Raw genomic sequence first — 23,624 nt, 5'->3', positions numbered from 1 at the left:
ACTGCCTACAATGGCATGTAGCTAATCTGCATTTGCTAGCAGAAAATATCTCCAACGGCCAGTGATGGGACACTAGATAGGGAGGACTCTGAGTTACTACAGAAAATTTCTTTCCCAGGTGCCTGGTTGTTGGGTGTTGCCAAAATGCCCCAGGACAAACTGATCACTATATTTGGGGTTGGGAAGGAATTTTCCCCTGGGTCAGATTGGCAGAGACCCTGGGGTTTTTCTGCCTTCCTCTGCAGCATGGAGCACGGGTCACTTGCAGGTTTAAACTAGTGTAAATGATGGATTCTCTGTAACTTGAAGTCTTTAAATCATGATGTGAGGACTTCAGTAACTCAGCCAGAGGTTATGGGTCTATTACAGAAGTGGTGGGTGAGGGTCTGTGGCCTGCATTGTTCAACAGGTCAGACTAGAGGATCATCTGGCCTTAAAGTCTATGAGTCTAAGATACTCAAATCTGTACCTTAAGTTGTGGGATGACCATAGGAAGAACTTGGAAGGTTATCGCAACATGCTGTTGTTTTTTGTTTTTCCCACTACATACAGGGGGGCAGAAATGGGATCTGATTCAGTTACTCATATAACAACATCATGGAAAAGAAATTGTCCTCAGAAGTATATTTGGGTTTGTAATAATATTTGAAGTACCTCAGACAGTCTTAGCATCGTAAGTTGCATATCTCGAACAGCTGATGTGGCAATAATTTGGCTACGATAGCAGTCAAGTGATTTTCTGAAATCACTGAACCATCTATATTTCAGTTATTAAATGTCACACCTCTTAATTGGTATAGTACATTTTCTCACTTCCCCTCCCAAACTGTATATGTGACACATTTTGGGCTAGTTCCTCAGACACCACAGAATGACTAACGCCTGATCACATGTAACCATAAGAATCAACTTCAACACTTGTAAGAAAACATCTTTTTTATTTCTTTAATCAATATTTTTAACAGCTTTGAATACATGTGTCTAGATGCATGTGGAAGACAGAAATTCTGTTTTGAAAAGAATTTTGAGATTTAAAAATTTGGCTTCATTCTGAATCAGAACAAACTCCCAAACGTATAACTTATTCACAAAGGTCCAAAAACAACAAATTGTTTCAATTGATCAAAATGTTTTGTTTCTATTTTGACTTTTTATTTTATATTATAATATATAATATAATACATTACACATTCAAAATGAAAAGTCATTTCAAAATTTAAAAATTGATTTATTTTCCTGAAAAAAGTCAACATGCCATTTTGACATTGTGGCGACTTTTCTTTTTCTTTTTCTTTGTTTGTTTTTATTTTTCATTTTTCTCCACAATGAAATTTCGGTAAAATCAACATTAGTTCATAAAGCATTTCTGTTTCAAAGGCACTTCACTGTCTCTCAGAAAATGACTTCATCAGTGGTTTTTCTGACCAGCTCCATTTCCATACAGTAATGTCAACTTACACTAACTGAGAAGCTAGACCGACATATTAATCCTTGGTGTACCTACTTTGCCTTAAATCGACTTATGCCAGGGATGAATTTCATCCTAGATGTTTGACTACAATGTTTGCTTTCAAGAAGCATGCACATTAAATGATGTAGGAAGATATACAAAACACAGTTTGGATGAATCAAGTGGGTTTTCCCGAGTCTGCTATCTAACAAAATGAGGTTAGAGAACAAAAATATGACATACTTTAGCTGAAGTTGGAACACATACAATAAAAGGCTGATATATGAACAGCAAGTCATTAATAAAATCTACAGTTGCTGAACATGCTAAAAGAAGATTTAAAATATCGAGCAAAGATGAGACTTTCTCAGTCAAATCAATCCAGCATTAAGGGTGAATTATCCCATTTGTCTACAAGAATGTGTCTACTATATGAAGAGAAAACCTTAAGGACATGGACATGACTAGATGCCATGAGCCTGATCTTGCAATAAGATCCACATGCACAGACTTCTGTGCCTGCATGGACCCCCTAATACATTTGAAAGGGCTGCCCAAACGGAGCTCATTGCAGGATCAGGACCCAGTGTGATTCTGTACATCCTCACTATCATATTCCTGGGGGCAGATTATGTTTTTTTTCAGATCCTAGCTCCATTAGGTGCAGTGCAAATGTTTACCCCATCCATGAGAGCTGCTGGAAGCATTGTGCTTGCGGCAGGAAGGATGACATCTGGAGAGCAGAGAGTGCACAGCTCCTGCCATCCCCTTTGGAAAGGTGTCACATGTACTCCACCATCTTCTGCTACCGGGTGAGAAGGAGAAGGCAGGTCGATGGCGCTGCCCTAACTATTACATTTTCTGCCCACTCAGGGAGGCTAGTGCTATTGTTTTCATTAACTGCACATAGTACGTGCACTCCCTCAGATCAAGGACTGTGTTTGTGCCCAGCTCTTAAAAGGTGTGTAGTGAGTGAGCAGGGCTCTTTGAACGCTCACCATGCAGGACGGGGCTCGGTTTAGCCATAGAGATGGGCCCAAACTAGAGCCCCTAAACCAAATACACCTGAATTGCCATGCCCTCTTGTTTCTCTAATGGGCCTGCATAGGTTGTCGCTAAATTCTGGGAAAGTTGCAATCCAGATCCAGATTGGATAGCTTTCTATGTTATGCTAGGCAAGCCTGATCCTAACTTTTTACTGTACTTAGATGCTCCTTTAAACTCATCAGGATCCTGTGTACCTTTTCCGGACACCATACGTTCCTACTGCATTATATAGTTTCATAAGATGACATACATGTCTTCATTCATACAAAACTTAAAACTCCTGAAAGAAACTGTATCACTGGCTGGTGGTGGCAGGCAAGTGTTATGAGCAGAACTCAGATAATCTCTTTCATTCATGTTTGACAATTCACAAAGCTTTTCACTAGCTTCCTTCTCATCTTCCTGCTCAGTTCTCTCCTCAATGATGCACTCATGTTCTACACATTCCATCTTGGTTTGGCCCATTGCATTGTCAGTTTTGTCAATCCATTCCTAGGAGAATGAAATGTTGGTGTCAGCAAACACCCTAATTTCATTTGAAGCAAGCATAGGCTACAGTGACCTTCACCATTGCTCCAGTAATGGCATGACCCCAGGACCTACACAATTGGGGGATGTCATGTTGGAAAGAAGGAAATAGCAGGCAAGCAGGAAATAAGACAAAAGCAAAAAACATGAATGCACACAAAGAACAAGGAAAACTTCAAGAAAATTACCACTAAGGACACCTTCAAGTGTTGGATTTAATTATTATATAGCACTTAAGTGATAGGTGCCTTCAAAATACACTAGATTAATACATTACCTCCCTCCCCCCCTCCATTTGTCATGGTTTTGCAAATCCTTTAAGCCAAGTCCTACCTCAATCAAAACTCAAATTGACTTCAGTGGGAGATTTGCCTGATTAAGGATCAGGCCCTTTATTATTATTTTGCATTGTATTATTAATTATTATTATTTTGTATCTTTTCAAACTTACCTTGGGCAAGTACATTTTTGACTCACAAGTAAAACATTATTATTGGTTTTCATTTTCATCACCATTGTAACGGTGGCCCAGTAGCTATTATGCATCAGTTAGTGAATATTCCTAATTATTTTGCCAGGCTGTTTTCAGCTATAGCATAGTCTAGATGGTAAGGTGCTGGGCAGATTCAAGAGTATTCAAATAAAAATGCTCTTCATGTAAGCTATATACATTTCAACTTAATTTGGAAGCAAACACAAAGTTCGTTCCTCTGTCAGGTTGTCTGAAGATTTGCTGTTTCACAGCAAGCTGTGTGCTAAAGGATTGGAGGGCATAGTGGTAAATCAGGCAAGTTGGGAAACCGTGGTTAGTTTTGTAAAGGACAAAGGCTTGTGGCCTTTTGTGACAGGAGGTCTGGAAAGCAGATTGTACAGTAATTTGGCATGCTGTGATCTCTGCTTTTCATGCTGGCCACCATTGCTTCAGTCTTACCCTGTCTGTCTGTATGTTTCCACATATCTTCTCTTCTACTTTCACTGCAAACTCCCCTGGGCAGGAACTGTCTTTGTACAGTCTTTAGCACATTGAGTCCTCTTCTATGATTGGGGTCCCTATGTGCTACTATAGTGCAAATAAGTAATAATAATCATTCTTCTGTAAGACCAGGTGGTCAAGTAGTAGAGTGAGAGGCTGCTTTTGGATCAGAGAGCACTTAGTTTAAACTTCAAAAGAGACCACAAAGGTAGGCTGCATTTTTTAAATTATGTGCAAAGTAGGACTGTTGTGTTGGAATGAATGCAACCTCACCAAGGAAGTTCAAGAGTGCTTGGATATTTACCTGGAAGTTTCCATTATGATCATTAAAGAGATCAGAAAATATATGCTTTGGGTCTGGTATAACAGGCATGACTGACTTCTGAAATCTGTAAATAGAACAAAACAAAGTACGGTAAGCATTCAGCTGCTCTAAACTCTGCCAGCTGGTAACTATCCCAAAGGAACTATCCACTGACTGGGAATTACCTGAGCACAGCATATCTGGCCATGTCCCCTCCCTTCTGGAGTTGTGGTGTAGGAGCCAGTCATAGTGGCTGTATGCCTGCTACAGAACTGAGGCCTGTTTCTGCTTTTCTGCTATTCAGAGTAGCATAAACAGAGTGCAGAGGAGAAGCAATTCTGGGCCTATAACATCCGTGGGCTTTCCAGTAACTTATCTCCAATAATGTAACTGTGGTTCAACAGCATGGGATTTTTCAGAGAGAAAAAAAAGCTAATTCTGTGGTTTTGGCAGTTGGCAGCTTTTGTAGAGCTGTAATAAGTGTACTGTAGATCTAAAATGATGAGCACAGACATGCAAACTATAAATCTTAACATTGGCATCATCTTGTATGGGCTGACTTTGCTCATCAGTGCAACAGAGACTGATGCCAAGATCACTGGTGCTTTGATCTTGTCTAGTACTGAAGCAGGCAGTTGACAGAGAAACAAAGGAGTGAAAGTCAGCTTATCGCTAATAGGAAAAAACAGTTGGTTTTAAAGATTTAATTTGGGCTCTAAATAGGAGCAGTAAATAAAGTGGAACAGATAGCATTTTGCACTGAAAAACTCTTTTTTAATTTCCTCTGGAAAACTACTCTAGTCCTGGCCGTAGGCCTCATAGGACTGGAAGAGTCACCTCTGCACCCTCATAATCACCCTAGTGGTCCCTGAAAATGAAAGGAAGAAAAGTCTGGGGAAGTACGAGAAAAGGAAGTTCTCGGTGCAGCATATCTAGAAGCCTGAATTAAGGTGTTGACTTCCAGCTCCTCAGCAGCCATTAAAGTGCAGCGTTTAAAGACTATAAGAGCGTTTAAAAGAGAACTGAATAAATTCATGGTGGTTAAGTCCATTAATGGCTATTAGCCAGGATGGGTAAGGAATGGTGTCCCTAGCCTCTGTTCGTCAGAGGATGGAGATGGATGGCAGGAGAGAGATCACTTGATCATTGCCTGTTGGTCCACTCCCTCTGGGGCACCTGGCATTGGCCACTGTCGGTAGACAGGATACTGGGCTAGATGGACCTTTGGTCTGACCCGGTACGGCCTTTCTTATGTTCTTATGTTATGTTCTAAAGCTGACTTCATTATCAGGTAAGTAATTGAGTGCCAAGTAGTCTGATCTTGAAGTCAAATCCAGCAATAGCATGGGAATTAAAAGTAGCTCCTTCCTGGCAGCCAGTGTTCAGACGGGATTCTACATTTGGAATCTGAGAAGCTTCAAGTACAAATCAAGAGGTGCTGCAAGGCCACTGTATGGAATTTCATAGTTACTCTGGGAAAGACTGAGGCTATGTCTACATTACAGACCTTACAATGACACAGCTGTATCGCTGCAGCTGCCGACTGTAAGGTCTCCCGTGTAGCCACTCTATGCCTACAGGAGAGAGCTCTCCTGCCGGCATAATTAAACCACCCCCCAATGAGTCGGCGGGAGAGCTTCTGTCGGTGAAACTTATGTCAGTCAGGGGTATGTTTTTTCACACCCCTGACCAACAAAAGTTTTACCAACAAAAGTGCTAGTGTAGACAAACCCTTAGCTTTCAAGGGCTAGAGCCCTCCCACAACTCACACATTGTTGGAAGGTTGGCAGAAATTCAGCTGGGAGAGACTGTCTCTCTAGTTTATTTTTAGGTCCTATTGATGTTTGGAAAGAGATAGTTTGTGTTATATCAAATGGGCAGATGTGACCCTTTAAGGTCAAGCCTTCCAAAATGTAGCCATTAGCTGTATTATTGTTATTTGTATTACTGTAGTGCCTGGGAGCCCCAGTTATGGATCAGGACCCCATTGTACTAGGACAGAAGTTCCCAAACTTGGTTCGTGGCTTGTTCAGGGTAAGCCCCTGGCGGGCTGCGAGATGCTTTGTTTACCTGAGTGTCCGCAGATACGGCCGCTCGCAGCTTCCAGTGACCGCAGTTCGCCATTCCCAGCCACTGGATGCTGCAAGCGGCCGTACCTGTGGACGTTTAGGTAAACAAAGCGTCTCATGGCCCATCAGGGGCTTACCCTGAACAAGCCGTGAACCAAGTTTGGGAACCCCTGCACTAGGACAAACACGTTTTCTTTCATGTAGCCTTCATGCCCAGAGGCCCTTTCCCAGGCCCACCTGCCATGCTTCCACTCTTTCCTGTTCTACTGCTTTGTCAACACAAGAAAGTTGTATTCATTTAACTTAATATCCGTTTTAAAAAAAATTGCATAAACCAATGCAAACCCTTGTATGGATGCTCTTATTTGAGTTTAAGGGTGGCTTATTTTGGTTTAGCTTAAACTGATTTCTAACTCATTTGAGCTAGATCAAAATAAAAATTTCCATACTGGGCTTTGCCCCAGTTTAACTAAATGTGTTTAGTTAAACCAATGCACCTTTCTTAAGTAGGTGAGGCCATGGGGTATGTCTCCACTGCAATCAATGGTGTGATTGCAGCTCAGGTAGGCATATCCCTGCTAGCTTTAATCTAGCTAGTAGAGCTAAAATAGCAGTGAAGACCTGGCAATACACACCCTACCATGGGCTAGCAATACGAGTATACATTCAGGATTCTGGAGGCTTCTACAGCCTGTGCTGAAGCCCACGCTGCTGGGTCTACACTGCTATTTTTAGCAACCTAGTTAGATTAAAGCTAGCATGAGTATACCTACCTGAGCTGCAAATCACACCTTTGATTGCAGTGTAGACATAGGCTGAGTTACTTCACAAAGCACACTTCTTCAAGGAGAATTTTAGTCTATGGTCACATAGACCATATATATATATATATATATATATATATATATATATATATATATATATATTTCTTTTCTCCACCACCCTCCCCTCATGCATCCCTGCCCTATATTTGTCCCTTTATATTGTGCCTGTCTTAATTTAAGTTGCTAATTGCCATGCATAATGGTTATACAATAGAAATATACAAACAATAATGAATATTCTCAACTGCAGCTTCTTTAAACACGATTCAAGTTCCATAATAGCTATCACTCTTGCAACATGCACCCTTTTAATATTTAGTACTGTAGCTCAAAAAATTAACAGAAACAGCCTAAATTCTCCTTGGAATTGCAAGCCCGAAAGACTGTTAACAAGACAGAATGCTCATAAAATGGATTTTCTTTTGAGTGCTCACAGCTGTTACGATTATGTTGCTTCCAACGTGCACTTCGGTGCCACAAAGTTTCAGCTTTTGTTTCTCACATTTCATTTGTAATAGATCGGATGGGGCAGGAAGGCAAGTGAGGGAGTTGGTAAGAAGAATCTAGTGCCAATGTTTTATAAACCCCAGCCAGGAGATGCTATTTTTAAACTATCTTTACAATTTATAAAAGAAAGAGAAAAGCAAATGCAGATGTCTTGGGGCTTTGATCCCACATTTGTCATTCAAGCAGTAATGTAAGTATGGATTATTACAATAATACTATTTCCATCCAAGGGGCCCAAAGTGCTTTCCAGGTACTACTGACAGAATCTTCACAACATCACTGAGGGTTATGGTAGTCTTGTTAAGGCCATTAAACAGATCAGGAGACTGCCACTCACTTCACCTCTCCTATCCCCTGCTCCTCTACCACTATTTGAAGCCCTCCCATGTAATCATCCTTTACACCTTTTCATCTTTTACCTGCCTCCTTTTCTTGCTCATCTGTTCCACCACCACCTCTCCTATCTTCCCCTTTCACATCTTTTGCACTCCTCCCCTTTACTTTTGTCATACTTTCTTCTTTGTTACCCTGCCTTTCTCACCCTGCCACTCCATCATCCTTCCAACTGTCACTCTTCAGGTAGAAGGAAATTCTCACCTTCTGTTCTTAGCTCCTCTAGTAGAAAGTATGTGTCTGCAGCTGCAGAGTTCCCTGCTTCTATGGTGGTGAGAGTCGGGATCTCTGATTATAGGCACTCCAGAGACGTGCTCTGTACAGGGATGGCAGCAGGAAACTAAGAGTGAATGACTGGGTCTGCAGTCTGTAGACTGTAGGCTGAAGGTGCCAGAGATTCTTTGGTTGGGCAATGATTCCATGGCATCATAAAGACCAGTGGGAGCATATTAGGTTGGGGAGCATATTTACTTATTCTTTGTTTTCCAGTATCACCTACAATGTGCGAGGCATAGGACACAACCACAAGGAACACGCAATCCCTGGCCTCAAGAATTTGCACTTTAAGAGGACAAACAACAATGGATGGTGGGAGAAGGAGAGAATCAAAATATGCACATTTTTTACATATGTTGTATTATCATGACACAAATATCAGTAGGGACCAGTAACACTTACCTTTGGCATTTGCACACAAAAATCTGAAGGAGGAATATTACTAGAAGGACTGCCAGCACAGAAATTAAAAGGATCACATTGTCTGACAGAGGCTTTATATCATCAGCACATGAATCTAGGCGTAATCACAAAAATAATATTTTAAAATGTCATGTTTCTATAAATGTAAATTTATAAATGTACCTATTGCAGATGTTCTCTTTAAAACAATAGCAATGTTAAGGAAGAAACAAGACAAACTAATCTAACTCTGCAAAAGAAAAGCACAGTTCCTTCATCCTTGCAATGAAATGCCTTCTGGTGGTGTTAGAGAGACAAGGTGGGTGAGGTAATATCTTTTATTGGACCAACTTCTGTTGGTGAGAGAGGCTATGTCTACGGTACGGACCTTACATCAGCACAGCTGTACCACTATAGTTGTGCTGCTGTAAGGTCTCCCATGTAGCCGCTCTATGCCGAAGGGAGAGCTCTCCTGCCGGCATAATTAAGCCACCCCCAAGGAGTGGTGTTACCTACGTCAGCAGGACAGCCTCTCCTGCCAGCATAACGCTGTCCACATCAGCACTTTTGCCGGTGAAACTTATGTCGGGGGGGGTGCCAACAAAAGTTTTACTGACAAAAGTGGTAGTGTAGACAAAACCAGAGGCAAGCTTTTCAGCTTACACAGAGCTCTTCTGCAGGTCTGGGAGACTCAGTTCCTATAAAGCCTAGTGGATGGCACCTTGTGGAGATCTGATATGAAGGTGTGGGGACTGAGTGACTGCCTGTGTTTATGTAACTACAGCAATTCTCTCTACTGGTTCATGGTACTCATTGGGAGTATTGCTTTCCAGCAAAGCGATAAGGGATCATCCAAACCTACTAAAGCTGATGAAAAGTGTCCTGTAACTTAATGTGGTCTGTCTTTGAGACTGTACTTAGAAGAACGAGGCACAGAATGGCACTAGGGGTCTTGTTAGATCCAGGGCCGGCTCCAGGTTTTCTGCTGCCCCAAGTGGCGGGGAGGGGTGGGGGGAAGCACTGTCTGCCTGTTACTTTGTAGGTGGAATACCAAGTGTTGATTTTAACTTACAAATCCTTAAAAGTGAGCTGGCTACTTGGGAGACACCTTCTCTCAGCCTACACTGGTAGAGTTCTCTCATTTTGAACATGATGGGATTGCTGGTGTGGCATTTTCTGTGAAGGCCACTCGACTCTTATACTTCCACCTTTGGCCTGCCAGAACCTGGATCTGTTAACCATCCAGACATGCTGAAAAGCCCTTCTGTTTTCGGAGGATGTAGGGAATGGTTGACTGATGGTTAAAGGCATTGAGTCTTAATTGGCTGTGGGTATTTCAATTTTAATTTTATTGGCGGTTATTGTGGTATTCTATTTTATTCTATTACTATATTGCACTATATTCTTTGTATTATCTCATAATTATAGTGATTATTGGATGTATGAACTCTAGCTAAATTCCCAGAGCTATGGATGGGAATTTTGCATTTATAAATCTAAATAAATAAATAACAGCAAGGAAACCTAAAGAGTTCTATCAAACAGGTATGTCAGCAGCATATATATCTTACAGACTGACCAGACAAGGTAGATAAAACTGTGGTAAAAAGGAAAAGGTATTATCTAGAACAAAACATTAAATCATACATATGAGATCTCAATGGCAGAGGCAGCATCTTTTCCTTATTTATCTCTGTCATTGAAAAATTGCACACAACTTTTGAACAATCCATGAATCAGCTTTGTGTATAATTATCAGTGTCACTGTAATTCTGAAATCGTGCAGTGACAAACTTCCCACTTTAAAGGGAAATTGTACAGGGCCTAGCACAATTGGAAACTAATTTCATTTCGGGTATCTAGGTGCTACTGTAATACAAAGCCTATTTGTTACTGGCCAAATCAGTACTTGCTTGGGACAGCTACAGCAACATAGATATGAATTGAAGGATCAGGCCACCAACCCCAATTTGCACTCATGAATCAAATTATGTTTCAAAGGGCTATGAATTAACCTCATCCATCCATCATCATGATGGCAAATTGCAAAGGGAGGTATTCTCCTTGCAGATTGAGCACCACCCACATCAATCTCTACCTGGTCCTTTAGGTGGTCTGGCTAGATATTCAGTTTATGTCTATTGCTGGCAAATTTATTGTGTCACCAAAGCTTTTGGTGACCAGACGATTGTCAGCTGTGTAGCAGCATTCCTAGATAAACATACTTCGTAATTCCTTGATATTCCACCCTATTAATATCTCTGTACCAAGAAAGCCAATGAAACCAAACCATCATTGATGGAGGTGGCTGTTGGTTTCAGTTTCAAATATTCTCATTTCGGATCTTGTCCTGCCACTTAATATGGAGCAGTGATCAAGTTTCACTGCCGTACAACAGAGTCGGTATAACCACGGTTGTGTAGGTCCACAACTTCGTAGCAAGCTTGATGTCACGACCTCCCCACAGAAGTCACTGAAGAGCCTGAAACATGGCAGCAACTGTCTGTGTCACTTCCCAAGTATTTGACAGATTCGAGGGAAATTCTCCACTTCCATATTAATGTCTTAAATCAATGATGCACTTCAGGGCAAAGGCCAGAATTCTCAGTGCTGCTTTAGACTCAGTTGTTCCAGTGTTGACTAGATCTTTACTTTGAATTAACCTGATGCACCACCTGACATCCCGTCTCCCAGCCTCCCCTCCTCTGATTATATTTCCAGCTAAGAATATGAATGTAGCTTAGCATTTACCTAGTAAGCTGCCATTTCTCCAAACTGTTACCTCTGCCCATTCACTGGCATAAGGAATTCTATTGCAAATGGATGTTCTTTCCAATCTGACTCGGAAGGAGTAGCACTTTTCAGGATCAAACCCTTGCTCTTCAACTTTGCAACATGCAGATTTTCTAGACTGGACAGGAAGATATTTGATCATTAATGATTAGTTCCAACATATATTTTTCTTCTCACAGTATTATACTAGATCATTGTAATAACAAACATAAGAAATGGGCTGACACAAATAGAACATCCCCAAAAAGTTTAGGAGATGTGGATCTTGGATGGATTTTCCTCATTCAGACCCATTTCTAGCATTAAACAATGTTACAGTTAAGTTAACATATAGTTCTTTGTTACATTTATGCCTCAATAATTATTTGTAGTGAAACAAACAGAATTAGCTTTGGTCCACAAAGCATACACATGTTAGTTATGAGCCTAGGAAGAATTAATTCCATGAAATGAAATGTAAAGCTGGTATTTATGTTCTAGATAAATAAAATGCCTGGAACATTGTCTCTTTCCCATCTCCTGTTCTCTGTTGTTTTTCTTCTTTTTCCCATTTTTCATCTTCATTTCCCATTTATGACTCCCCTCCGTGCTCCCATTCTTTAAATATTGCCTTTCCTCTATGTCTTCTTGACATGTGCATAAGCAGTGAAGTGTAACTCCCTTGAAATGTGGCCATTTACTGGAATGCTGACATTCAGCACACATTAGATATCCAGTAGTCTAGCAAATGTTAGGGCTTGCCTTCACTGCAAAAAATGATGTGTTTTTTACTGGGGGTAACTAACACTTCTGAGCTATCCTGAGGTAAAAATACAGTGAAGACCAGCCACTTAGTTTACCATGAGGTAAACTCCTCAAGGCCAATCCCTGAAGGAGGTATAGGACTGTTTTGCTTGACAACTTTACCTTTCTTTAAATTAAAGTGTCTGGCCTTCAGCATGTGTTTACCTCAGGATAGCATATGTGTGTTAGTTACCCCAAAGGAAAAAATGCACCTTTTTTTTGCAGTGAAGCCTAGTCCTTATTCTGCTGCCAGCCCATCAAGTGTATGTTAATGGGCTGGGATGGGCTGGGATGGGCCTGCTGGGAAAACCTATGCTGTCTGTTCCGTGGAGGTGCCAGTCCCTCTCTTTCCTATGTTAAGTGAGAATTGCAAACTCTACCCACCTGCCATTCTTTGTCATACTTGCTTTTATACTGAAGTTCAAGCTCCAAGCACCTTGCTGGTGTTTTTGGTTTATTACATTCTATAGTAACTGTATCTCCTTTCCAATGGAAGGTTACATTTTCAGGCGGATTGGGTTTTACTGAGGAAAAAAAGAGATATAAATTACACAATACCCTCTTAAAATGGATCACTACAACTCATTTCAAACCATCGCCCCCACCCCCAAGCATTCCTGGAATTCTTTAGACTGTCATGCAGTTCAGAGCTCCTAAAAGGTTCAGTTTTCCAGCTGGCCTGTTTTCTGTACATCAAAATGTAATTCAGACCCATGGCATCATGCATTTGTGCTGTTCTAAATTGACACATTGTTTACAGATGGTCAGCTGTTATGGGCACAATATTTTGAACCATTTGGTTTTTTACCTCTTAGCAGTGGAAGTTGCATCTTCATGGGAATTGGAGCATAACACCCCTTCCTCAAGTACATTTAGTGCACCCTCTCTTTTGATCCACACCACCTGCAAAGAAATCTAACTACTTCACTCCCATTCCTGTAGTATCTGAGCACCTGGTAAATATTACTGAACTTTCACAACACCCCTGTGAGGTCTGAAGCACTATTATCTCTGTTTTAGGGATGGAAGACTCAGGCACAGAGATCCAAAGTGACTTGCCCAATGTCTCACAGGATGTTTGTGACAAAGCTGGGAATTAAACCTGAGTTCCTGAATGCCACTCCAGTGCCTTAGCCATAAAACTACCCTTCCTCCCGGGAAGCTATCCTAACTTTAGAAGACATGCTCAATGATGTTCTATAGCTGGTTTATTTTATTTTATTTTATTTCATTTAGTATTAGTTCCGACTATTCTGTAGATTTCTTTGCAATAATAATCATTACATGTTGAACCCATAAGACACAGCTACATACATAAAACCAATAAAAGTGTAAGAGAAATGGAAATGCCTTTCTCTTACTCTTCCAGTGCTTTCTCACTGTAACCTGTTGTCATTTGGGCATTGTGATATCATATATTTACCCCTCCACTATGAAAATGGAACCAAGGCTTCCAGTTGTTGCTACATGTATGTTTACATGTTTTACATAGTCAACTATACTAAATATTTCAAAATCCAAACATACCTACTTTTTCAGTGTTCAAAATCCAGATTTCGATCTGAATTTGGGGGCCTTTATTCAAAACAAGTAGCCCCAGTGAAGACAATGTGACTACTGAAGTAAGTGTTGAAGAAGCAGCCTCAGTATACCCAAACAGAGAACAATATTCTATTTTGTCCCTCCTGATAATATTTTATACACTTGACTAATTCGTCATCTTCCTTGATAATATTTTATACTCTGAAATAGTTCTCTCTCTTCATCTCAGACTCAATACAAAAGAAGATCATTGAAGGCTCTAGCATTACCAAGGAATTTGGTAATGTCATTGCTCACTCACTTACTAAAGAAATCAGATTTTAGCGTATAATTGAAAAGCTCTTCACTTCCATTCTTATCCTTAAAAGAGATGGTAAGAGTGGGTCCCTCTGTCTTAAAGAGACAGCCAGAATTGTAACCTTGGTCAAGTATATAGTTGGGGCATTGCTTCCAAGCTCTGTTTTGAAGAGCTGTGCCAAATCTACAAGTAAAAACAAAATAAAATTAGTTAACGCAGTTATTTTGTTATCTATTGAAATGAGTTAGCTGCTTTTTGTCACTTTAGCTTATTAAAATACTTCTCCCAAATGATATTTGCATGGGAGATTTATAGATGGGATTTTCAAAGCGGAGAAGGGGAGTCCAGTACCCAATTCCCATTGACTTTTCAGACATCTGTTCATTACAATTTGAGATTGTGAGGTTTCTTTAATATTGTCTTTTCTAAGAAGGGAAGGGTTTGCTTTAACAGCTGTGTCAGACAGTGTCCTATTTCTACACCATTCTACTGGGAATGCTGTCTCATATACCCACTAACAATTGAGTAAACCTCCTACTGGCTGTCTTGTCATTGACCCAAAGCAACTATAAATGTTTCATTTCCATTTGCAGCATCAACTGATTGCTACACAGCTCTTAATTAAACATCAGCTAAAGCTGTGAGTGTGTGTGAACAATGGCTCCAAATGTTCTGACACACTGGTGGGCATCACAAGAATGGACAAAACTGTGGGTGTAACCACCTGCATGCCGCTAAGTATTCAGCAGATCTGATGATTAGTTTGGAAAATAGGGTTGTGGTGTGGAGCGAACATAAACAAGTCTGCATATTGATCTGAATCAAATATAAGCTTCTCTTTCATTTGCGGGTGTAGCTCAAACACAACTTGGACTGAGTGAGATGTCTAAGGGTAGGTTTGCGTTGCAATTAAAACACCCGCAGGTGGCTATGTCAGCTGACTCAGGCTCGCAGGGCTTGGGCTACGGGATTGTAAAATTGTGGTGTAGACGGGCTGCCAGACCCCCACGAGCCCAAGTTAGCTGACACAGGCCATGGGTATTTAAGTGCAGTGTAGACATACTTTCAGAATCTCTAAGCAAAGCCATTAACCAAGGGGAAGAGGATAGCCATTGCCAGTACTTACCTGTAAAAAAAAGTCACAGTCCTGTCAGGGAAATAGTCTTTAGCTGCCCATGTGATCTGCATCTGTTCACCATTGAAATTGACTGCTGTGATTTTGATGGTTTCTTTCAAACCTATCATTGCAATGACAAACAAAACAATTTCAACCCCAGAAATCAAGGACATGACCACACATTTGTTAAGAGACCAATAGTTCCGATTTAATTACTCCACAGTCACAGAGGACAGAAAAAATGAGAGGTGATGTGAAGACTTGCAAGGCAGGGAAATAAGACTAAAGGACCTAGAGAGGTTAGAAATATGGGTGGAAAATAATAATGGCATTGAGATTGGAAAAGTGCAAAACAAGGCCTCTGCAGAAATATAATCTGAAACATTTGGAAGGAGAAACCTGGAGAACAGTAGTGAATGAACTACACCTAGGGACTGTTAGGCCTGGTCTACACTAAAAAAGTAGATCGGCCCAGCTGCATTGCTCGGGGTGTGAAAAATCCACACACTGAGCGATGTCTGACCTAACCCCCCGTGTAGACAGTGCTAGGTTGACAGAAGAATTCTTCCATTGACATAGTTACAGCCTCTCAGGGAGGTGGATTACCTACACCGATGGGAGAACCCCCCTGTCTGTGTAGGTAATGTCTACAATGCTGCAACTGTGCTTCTGTAGCATTTCAAGTGTAGACAAGCCAATAGTGTACAACAATAGATATGAGTCTGCAAGGCCATGTGGCAGCACAATAGGCCCATAAACATATGCAGAGACATCACACAGCAGAGCAGGTTGATGTCAGTCCCTCATTATACAACTCCAGTATAACTGCCCTGGAATATTTCATTTTGTTCTGTGCAGCTCAATACCAGAAAGATGTCAGCAGATTAGGAGGAATGCAGAGAGTAGCAATACAAAATTATTAAGTATTTGGGAAAGAAGAACAATGGTCCTGATTTCTTCTCTCACGCCAGTTTTGAATAGGTGTAACTCCAGTGTCTTCAATAGATTTACTGCAGATTGGTTGCAGTCTGAGAGAAGTATCAGATCTGAATTTGGATAACTTGTGGGGCTATACTGAAATTCAGCTTTGAATAGATCTTCAGAGGAAATCTAGCCAACTTTCTGATATTTGCTTCAGCCAAATAATGTTTCAAATACCTGCTTGAAGTGGAATCATTAGAAAGAGGCACTGCCTCCATATAGTATATGCAGCATCACTGATTTGGCCATTTTTTATCCCTCTCCTTCCGAATTAGTTTGGCTAGTGTCCCAGATTTGGATCAGTGGATAAAAAGAAATTTTATGGTTTCTCCCAATGGACCTGGCCACTTCTCCCTACCTCCTTATGGCCAGGTCACCTCAGAGCATCATACTATCCTCACATCCTCTTTCCGCTCCCATCCTCCTGCTCCCCACTACCAGACTTCCCTCTTGCTCAGATTCTAGGCATCTGATCAAAGCCAATGCTGCTTCCAGTTATTCAGGCTTGATTAGAATACCACAATGGTATATCAAGTATATTCCTCGGAGCTTGACTAACAGCCAAGATAAACAGCTACAAATATTTGAAGGGTGCATATATCAAGGAACCAGAGGAATTCTTCTGGGTTATATAAGAAGCATAACTATAGGTAGTGGAATGAAATCAAGAGTAAGAAAATTTATGTTGAATATCAGAAACAAAACTCCTAAAAATGAGCTTTATAAACGGTTCCAGTTCAGAGTCATTTAAAAATATGTATCACATAATACAAGAAAAATTACTATAGGGAACAATTCTGCACTTGCAGGATACAGGTGATTGGGCCTGAGTCTTATTGACACAAAGGCCACTTTACACATCTCTGGCAGTGTGAAAGGGCCTTAAAGTGGGCATAAATTATATCTGTGAATAGTTAGACAAATGTATAGTGTGCTTTCCCTTACTTTTCCATCACATCTCTTCTTTTAAATAAAGATCCCATATTATTAAATTTTAAAAAATTGAAATATTTTTATATTAGTGTATACAGAACACTACACATCTTGAAGTCCCTTTACACACGTTAACTCATTAGTCTTCACAACAGCCTGTAGAGGCAGGCAAATAAATATTTTGATTAATATTATTGTGACAATTTTTCATTATATAAACCAAGTAGGAATTGTTAACTTTCATGTGTTAGAATCATAAAAAACAAATAGTGAATGTTTGCACTGCATGCTTGTTTAATCACATACTTTCAAGGCTAAGTCAAATTCAATGCTCATTTAGTTTTCCAATGTCAGAATGCACTGAGTTATAGGTAAACATAATGGCAGGCAGTAAAGAGGTGTTCCTATCCACATGGAGCATTTGTATGTCGGATCCAAAATGACTCTGGAGTACCTTGAAGCCCATATGCTGTCTGCTGGATATGTGTCCTTCTCAAGGGGAATTACTTCTTTAATGTCTTTCAGCCAGCTATTGGCCTGTGGAACTGTGAGATATAGCACTGTCCTTTTTTTAGGGGAAGTCCTGGTCTGAATTTCTTTATATATACCTGAGAAATATTGTGGGTGGCCAGATGTGAACCTTTTTGTGTTAATTCCCCTTCAAATTTGTGGTGACTGTCAGTACATATCTGGAAGTTTCCTCGTCATTTTAGTACATATCACAAGGACCTCTCAACATACTCATAAAAAATAAACCACAATTCCTGTCCTTTTGAACAAGTCTATAATTTATTGCTTTTAACAAGGAATAACTAATCCCTGTGGAAGATGCCAGATTGGCATTTAATCCTTGGTCTCAATGGTGAGATTACCAACAAGGATGCCAGCTCTAGGGCTAATTGTGATGCTGGGGTAGTTTTGGGATGTGGACACAAGTGCAGTGAGAATGGGATCAGAAAATGTAACTTATTTTTCTTAGAACACCTCACAGCCATCATATGCTAAGGGCATTTGATCACTGCTGACCTCCTCTCCATACTAATCAGTGACTAAGAGGTGAAAGGTTCTGTAATCCCATTATCGATCCCCTGAACCAATCCTTCCTCAAGGCCAAATCCTGAAGTCCTTGATTGAGATCCTGCCTTTCCCTTCCATGTACAAAGGGGAACCTAAATGGCAAATTCCCCCATAAACCCCCCACCCCATAGAGGCCCCTCATCAGGAACTATGTACTGTTCAAGATCTGCAGACTCTGAGTGGACACATCAGGGAAGCCACCTGGGCTCCTCTGGATTCCCTTTCAAAAGAAAATAAAGGCTGCTGGGGAAACTGAGGGTCAGATCCTTCCTATTTAGCGAGAACACCCACCCACCCTTACACATCCCTCATAAGCACAAGGCAGAATCCCAGGCTCTGTGATCACTTCCTTCTGACATCCCAGAGGGGATGGAAAGGGATGGAGAGGAGGTGGGGCCAGGGGTTCTTGTCCTCCATGAAAAAGCCAATAGAGATGATTGGTCACAAAGGACAGAGTAAGTTGCTTCCCACGAAGCATGCCTCCTGGTCCTTCTCCTGTGGGAGGATAGCTCCACACTATCCTATAGTATAGGCTGTGCCTTAAAGGCTCAATCTAACCCTGGATAAAGACCTTATATTGTGGCTTTATATGCTTTTTGTTTGACCTTAAAGACTGTCATTTTGATTCCGAGCCTGCAAAGATTTACCCATATGCTTAACTTTACATTTAGTCCTCTTGTCTTCAGTGGGACTATGTGCATTGTGTAAAGCTAACCACATGCAGGAATCTTTGCAGAATCATGGCCTTATTCTGCACATAACTATAGGCCAGCTGCATATTATGGACTGGAATTCTGAGATTTTCACATCTCTATTTGACATCTAGCAAACATGGTCACTGATGTGCACACTTTGTAAATACATTAACAATAAACAGTGATTAATTAATAGAAAGAGAGTGGGGAGTTATAATAAATCATCTGGTGAGGTAGGAACCATCTGATGTACTCTGGTTTCTAAGAACTTCATAAGAGGTAAGTGATGACATAACCTGTTAAAGATTTTAAAAGAATGTATTCAGTTACAGAGGACTTATATCATTTTAAATACATTTTAAAATCATTTGATTATTAAAGTATGCATTGCTGTTGAGGAAATGAACATCAGACTCTGCACTTTTGGGGTTTGCTTTAGTATTACATATACATTTCACAGCCCTCTCCAATACAATATGTGTTCCAGAGAAGGGACCAGGGACCAGATCCTCAGACTCCCTCTGAAATTAATGGGAGTAAAATACCTTTGATGATCTGGACCCATGCTCTCTCCTTAAGTATTGGGACAGTACTGTGTGCATCTTTACAAATAATAATATAAATAAAGAAAATGTATTATATAATATTTTAAAAGGTTGACTCAGATCAGCATCCAGTAGTTTGGATTCTTTTCCATAGCTTATCCGAATGTTGACAATCCCCTCTTACGCACCACACTTCCTGCCCCTTTTGCTGCAGGGATGCTTATTGTCCTCTATGGGCAGACACTGCATTTTTGGAAGGAGAACCATCTTCTGCCAGTGGAAAGTGGCTTTCACGGGAGTCAAGTCAGAGAATTTTAACTTGGGGGGTGGGAACAGGGTACAGTGATAAAACGGGATATTTTCTCCCCCTTTCATAGGCTTCATGATTCCAAGGAGGGAAAGTGGGATGGTCTCAAACACTGAACTATCCACACAGTCAGGATCTTTACAAGCCAATCTGGTGCCTCATTTCATAATAATTGTAGCCCCCTGTTTTGCCCACTGCCCCACAGTTGCACAAGGGCAGGGAGATCACATGACAACCCAAAATGACAGGGAAGAAGCAGGGTTATTAATTAATAATCATTATTATCATTATAATTATTTGTTACTGTAGCATGGCTGGAAGCCAAGGCCTCATTGTGCTAGGCTCTGTACAACCATACAGCAAAGAGACAGTGCCTGCCCTGAAGAGCTGTTCTGGATCCATGCCCTCCTGTGTCAGCCAGTGGACATGGCCAGGAACTCAGTCGGGAGCCTGCTGCACTGCTGGAAGGGCCACAGCAAGGTCAAACTCTTCCAGCTCTGGGGAGAACTCTACTTTTGTTCTCTGCGGGAAAATTCTTGCTGGAACTCCAACAGGATTGATGGCGCACCACATGGCCCTCAAAGACAGGGTCTTATCAGCACAGTTGAGCACTGAATGCACCGAAGTGTGTAGAAGCATAAATACATGAAATACGTGATCTCTGCATGTGCAGTAAGTCGTCTGATAGGAAAAATAAGCAGAAAATGTAACTATTAGTTGAGCCCACCATCCTCAATAATTTATGCAAGTAGAACCCGGAGCAATTAGGTAAGCAGCAGAACTGCGAAGCACAAGTTATGTTTTTCTTTATTATTGAACCAAAAGGAACACCGTAATAAGCCGAAACGTAATGGAACAGACAAAAAATACATATCTACAAAGATAACAGAGTGGAACACAAATGTTCTGGAACTGTTGCAGTCTCACCAAAACAACAAAACAGAACAAACAAGAAAAACCACTTCTGATTTCCCCAAACTGATTAAAACCTAATAAGCAACCACACATGCAGTAGCTCCTAGCCTCCTGTATTGAACCAACTTGAGAATGATACCCTGCAACTGATCCTGCAGCCGCTACTTGCACTGAATATTACTTATCCATGACAGTAATCTCATCTAAGTCAGTAGAACTACATGTAGGAAATAGCGCTACTCAGCGTAAGCACTGAAAAGCATGAAATGAGCTCGCATAACTCAGAATAAAAGGTAAATGAATCCCTGTCTTAAAAATGAGAGGGAGTGAGATGGAGAGAAAGAGAGTGCATATGCCTGGGGGAGATGTATTCCTTATTACATCTACTGGGCTTCATAGCAGGTGGAAGTGGCAAACAATTGGTAGGATCAGTAGACACTGCAGTACCTAGGCACTACAAGGCTGATTCTCCACAGCCTTGCATCTTGTGAGGTCATTTATGTTTGTTCAAATTGGATCTAACATATGTGAATAGTAGAGTGTTACATCCACTTTGTAAATAACTACACCAGGTAATTAGCACTGGAACATCAGTCCGTGTGTCACTGAGTTGCCATAAGTGATATGTTTCAGACATATAATATAATATAGAACAGATTTATAAAGAAAATGATAAACTGTTGGAAGAATCTTAAACCATGATTTTTTTCATGCAATTCAGAAATGAAAAACAGTAACTTAATGTTAACAAGAATGAAGGTTAAATTATCACCCATGTGTGCTGGGTGGGTTTTCTTTATGGATTTTTAAGTCAATTTGTTTATTTCTTAGCATGACTAATAATGATACTATGCAATATAACTAAAGTCTTAGATAGATATTCTAATGTCCAGGTTACCAAATATCCATTCTGTTACTGTGAATTAATAATAAGTGAGGTTTTTCCCCCTGGGAAATGTATAATTAATTATATACTTTTTCAGTATCCACAGGTCAATGGATAGCTGCATATTTTCCCACATACTGTTTAATATGAGAGAATATTAATTGTTTAAGTCTTACTTTAATCTCTGTTTTTTAATATGAATGTCTGGCCAGAAGATTGCACTTCTATTTTTTTTACATGATCCCTGCTAGCATAATTTATAACTTTGGCACTGTGTACCACTCCTCAGAGTTTTAGGAGGCCCTCCCCTTATTTTCAAACACAAATTTACAAAGGTCTTCCCTGAATGTTAACTGGAAGAAACCATTTTAAATATTTCTGTTATATCCCTATAGATTTGTAAAGAAACAGGGGTCAAATTCATGCCTGGTGTAGCTCCACTGAAGTCACTGTGACGTTACACCAGTGATAAAGCAGGCCTTTTTTTTTTAAAGGTATTATACTGGATAAAACATGAAGCAAATAAAGCATCCACATAAATAATGTGAATCTGCACATCAGGTTTTAAAATTAATATCTGGAAGTTCAACTTACTTTGTGCAAGTGGTTGAGAAGCCACCAGGTTGCCCAAGATAAAGATTGCTGCATGGGCTTGAAGGACTAACCCCATACTTGCAAATTTTCATTAGTCTATGATCAGATTACCACTGGAAGCCTTGATAGCATTTCTTCATGAGTAATCTTAACCTCCGGAGTTCACCACTTAATATCGGAGACTGGAAGGAACTAGAGGAAATGACAACAGGAAACAAAAAATTAATTTTCATGTAGATACAAATGTATGAATGAAATATATATTACTACAGGACAGCAGCACTTCACATGCCTGCCTATGTTATTCACATTATCTGATACCACTGTTAGGCAGAAGAATAATAGTAATTGAATAATAATAATTACTAGTATAAGGCTTAATCATGCCTATCAGCCTCTGGTCTGCTTTGGGGGACGAGTATTTTTAGCACTGAAGGCACTCCAGGACCCAGTGCACCATGATGACACACTCCGTTACCTGGCTCTCTTACTGACCACAGTTCCACAAGCAGGGGGAGAGCAGGATCCAGGAGTAAGCAAAGGAGAGGGGGCAGAATATTCCGGCATTCTGGGGAAGAACAGCAGCCGCTATAGCCCCGAAGAGGATGCAGTATGTTTTCCTCTCTGCAGCTAAGTGGTCCCCTGGTTGCTGTAAAAGGGCCATAAGATGATTTTTTTTCTTGCCACACTTTCTATTGGCTAAATCTCAGTTGGACTGCAGCTGTAGGAAAGAGGGCAGGTGCTGCTGTTATTCCAGGCCCGGGGAGGAAGGAAGACACAAGGAAAAGGTTCTTTAGCACTCCCCTCACTAGCCCATAATTACTAAAGAAATACTTTGGAAAAGATATATTTTAAGTCAAAGCTACTACATTCCCCTTTTCTTCATTCAGGGACTTCCATTGACTTCAGAAACCAATCCCCATGTTAAGACATTGGGGACTGTAACCAAAGCCACTTAAAGTCAACAGAGAGACTCCCACTGATTTCAGTGGGTTCTCAGACAAACCCTAAGGAAGGGATCTCTTTGAGCATGCCTAGGCGACAATCTGACTGCGTAAAACAAACTGACTCCACAGAGATGCTGCAGGAGCTAGCAGGGAAAGAGTTAACCACCGTTTCAGTTAGCTTGATAATTACCTGTTTTTATATATTTTTCACAGATAAATGATCTTCAGTCCATGAACTAAGATGCTGTGAGCCCTGAGATCTGTTCTGCAGTGCAGCCACCTGTGAATCAAGGCGTAGCTCAGGTTTAGGACTTTGTTTGGGGACGTATAAATGATTAACTCACTCTCACCCTCTTGGTCTTTGCTCCCTTTGCCCCTGAGACTATGCCACAGCCAAGTTAGTTTGGACCCTCTGCTCCAGCCTAACATCCCCAATGT

At 40.7% G+C, this 23,624-nt stretch overlaps 1 protein-coding gene across 1 annotated transcript; it reads right to left on the bottom strand.

Annotated features, from left to right (window-relative positions):
• Nucleotides 1–2,731: 2,731 nt before the first annotated feature.
• On the bottom strand, nucleotides 2,732–22,315 carry CRLF2 (cytokine receptor like factor 2). Its single transcript, XM_065400688.1, has 8 exons — nucleotides 22,240–22,315; nucleotides 15,316–15,427; nucleotides 14,197–14,372; nucleotides 12,734–12,873; nucleotides 11,525–11,684; nucleotides 8,774–8,888; nucleotides 4,303–4,387; nucleotides 2,732–2,989 (listed from the first exon to the last, which is right to left on the bottom strand). Exons 1-8 carry the CDS (start codon nucleotides 22,313–22,315, stop codon nucleotides 2,732–2,734), a joined length of 1,122 nt encoding a protein of 373 aa, XP_065256760.1.
• Between the last annotated feature and the right edge of the window lie 1,309 nt (nucleotides 22,316–23,624).

Source organism: Emys orbicularis, chromosome 1, assembly GCF_028017835.1.
Source record: "Emys orbicularis isolate rEmyOrb1 chromosome 1, rEmyOrb1.hap1, whole genome shotgun sequence".
NCBI lineage: Eukaryota > Metazoa > Chordata > Testudines > Emydidae > Emys > Emys orbicularis.
This window is presented reverse-complemented; position numbering and strand designations above follow the sequence as displayed.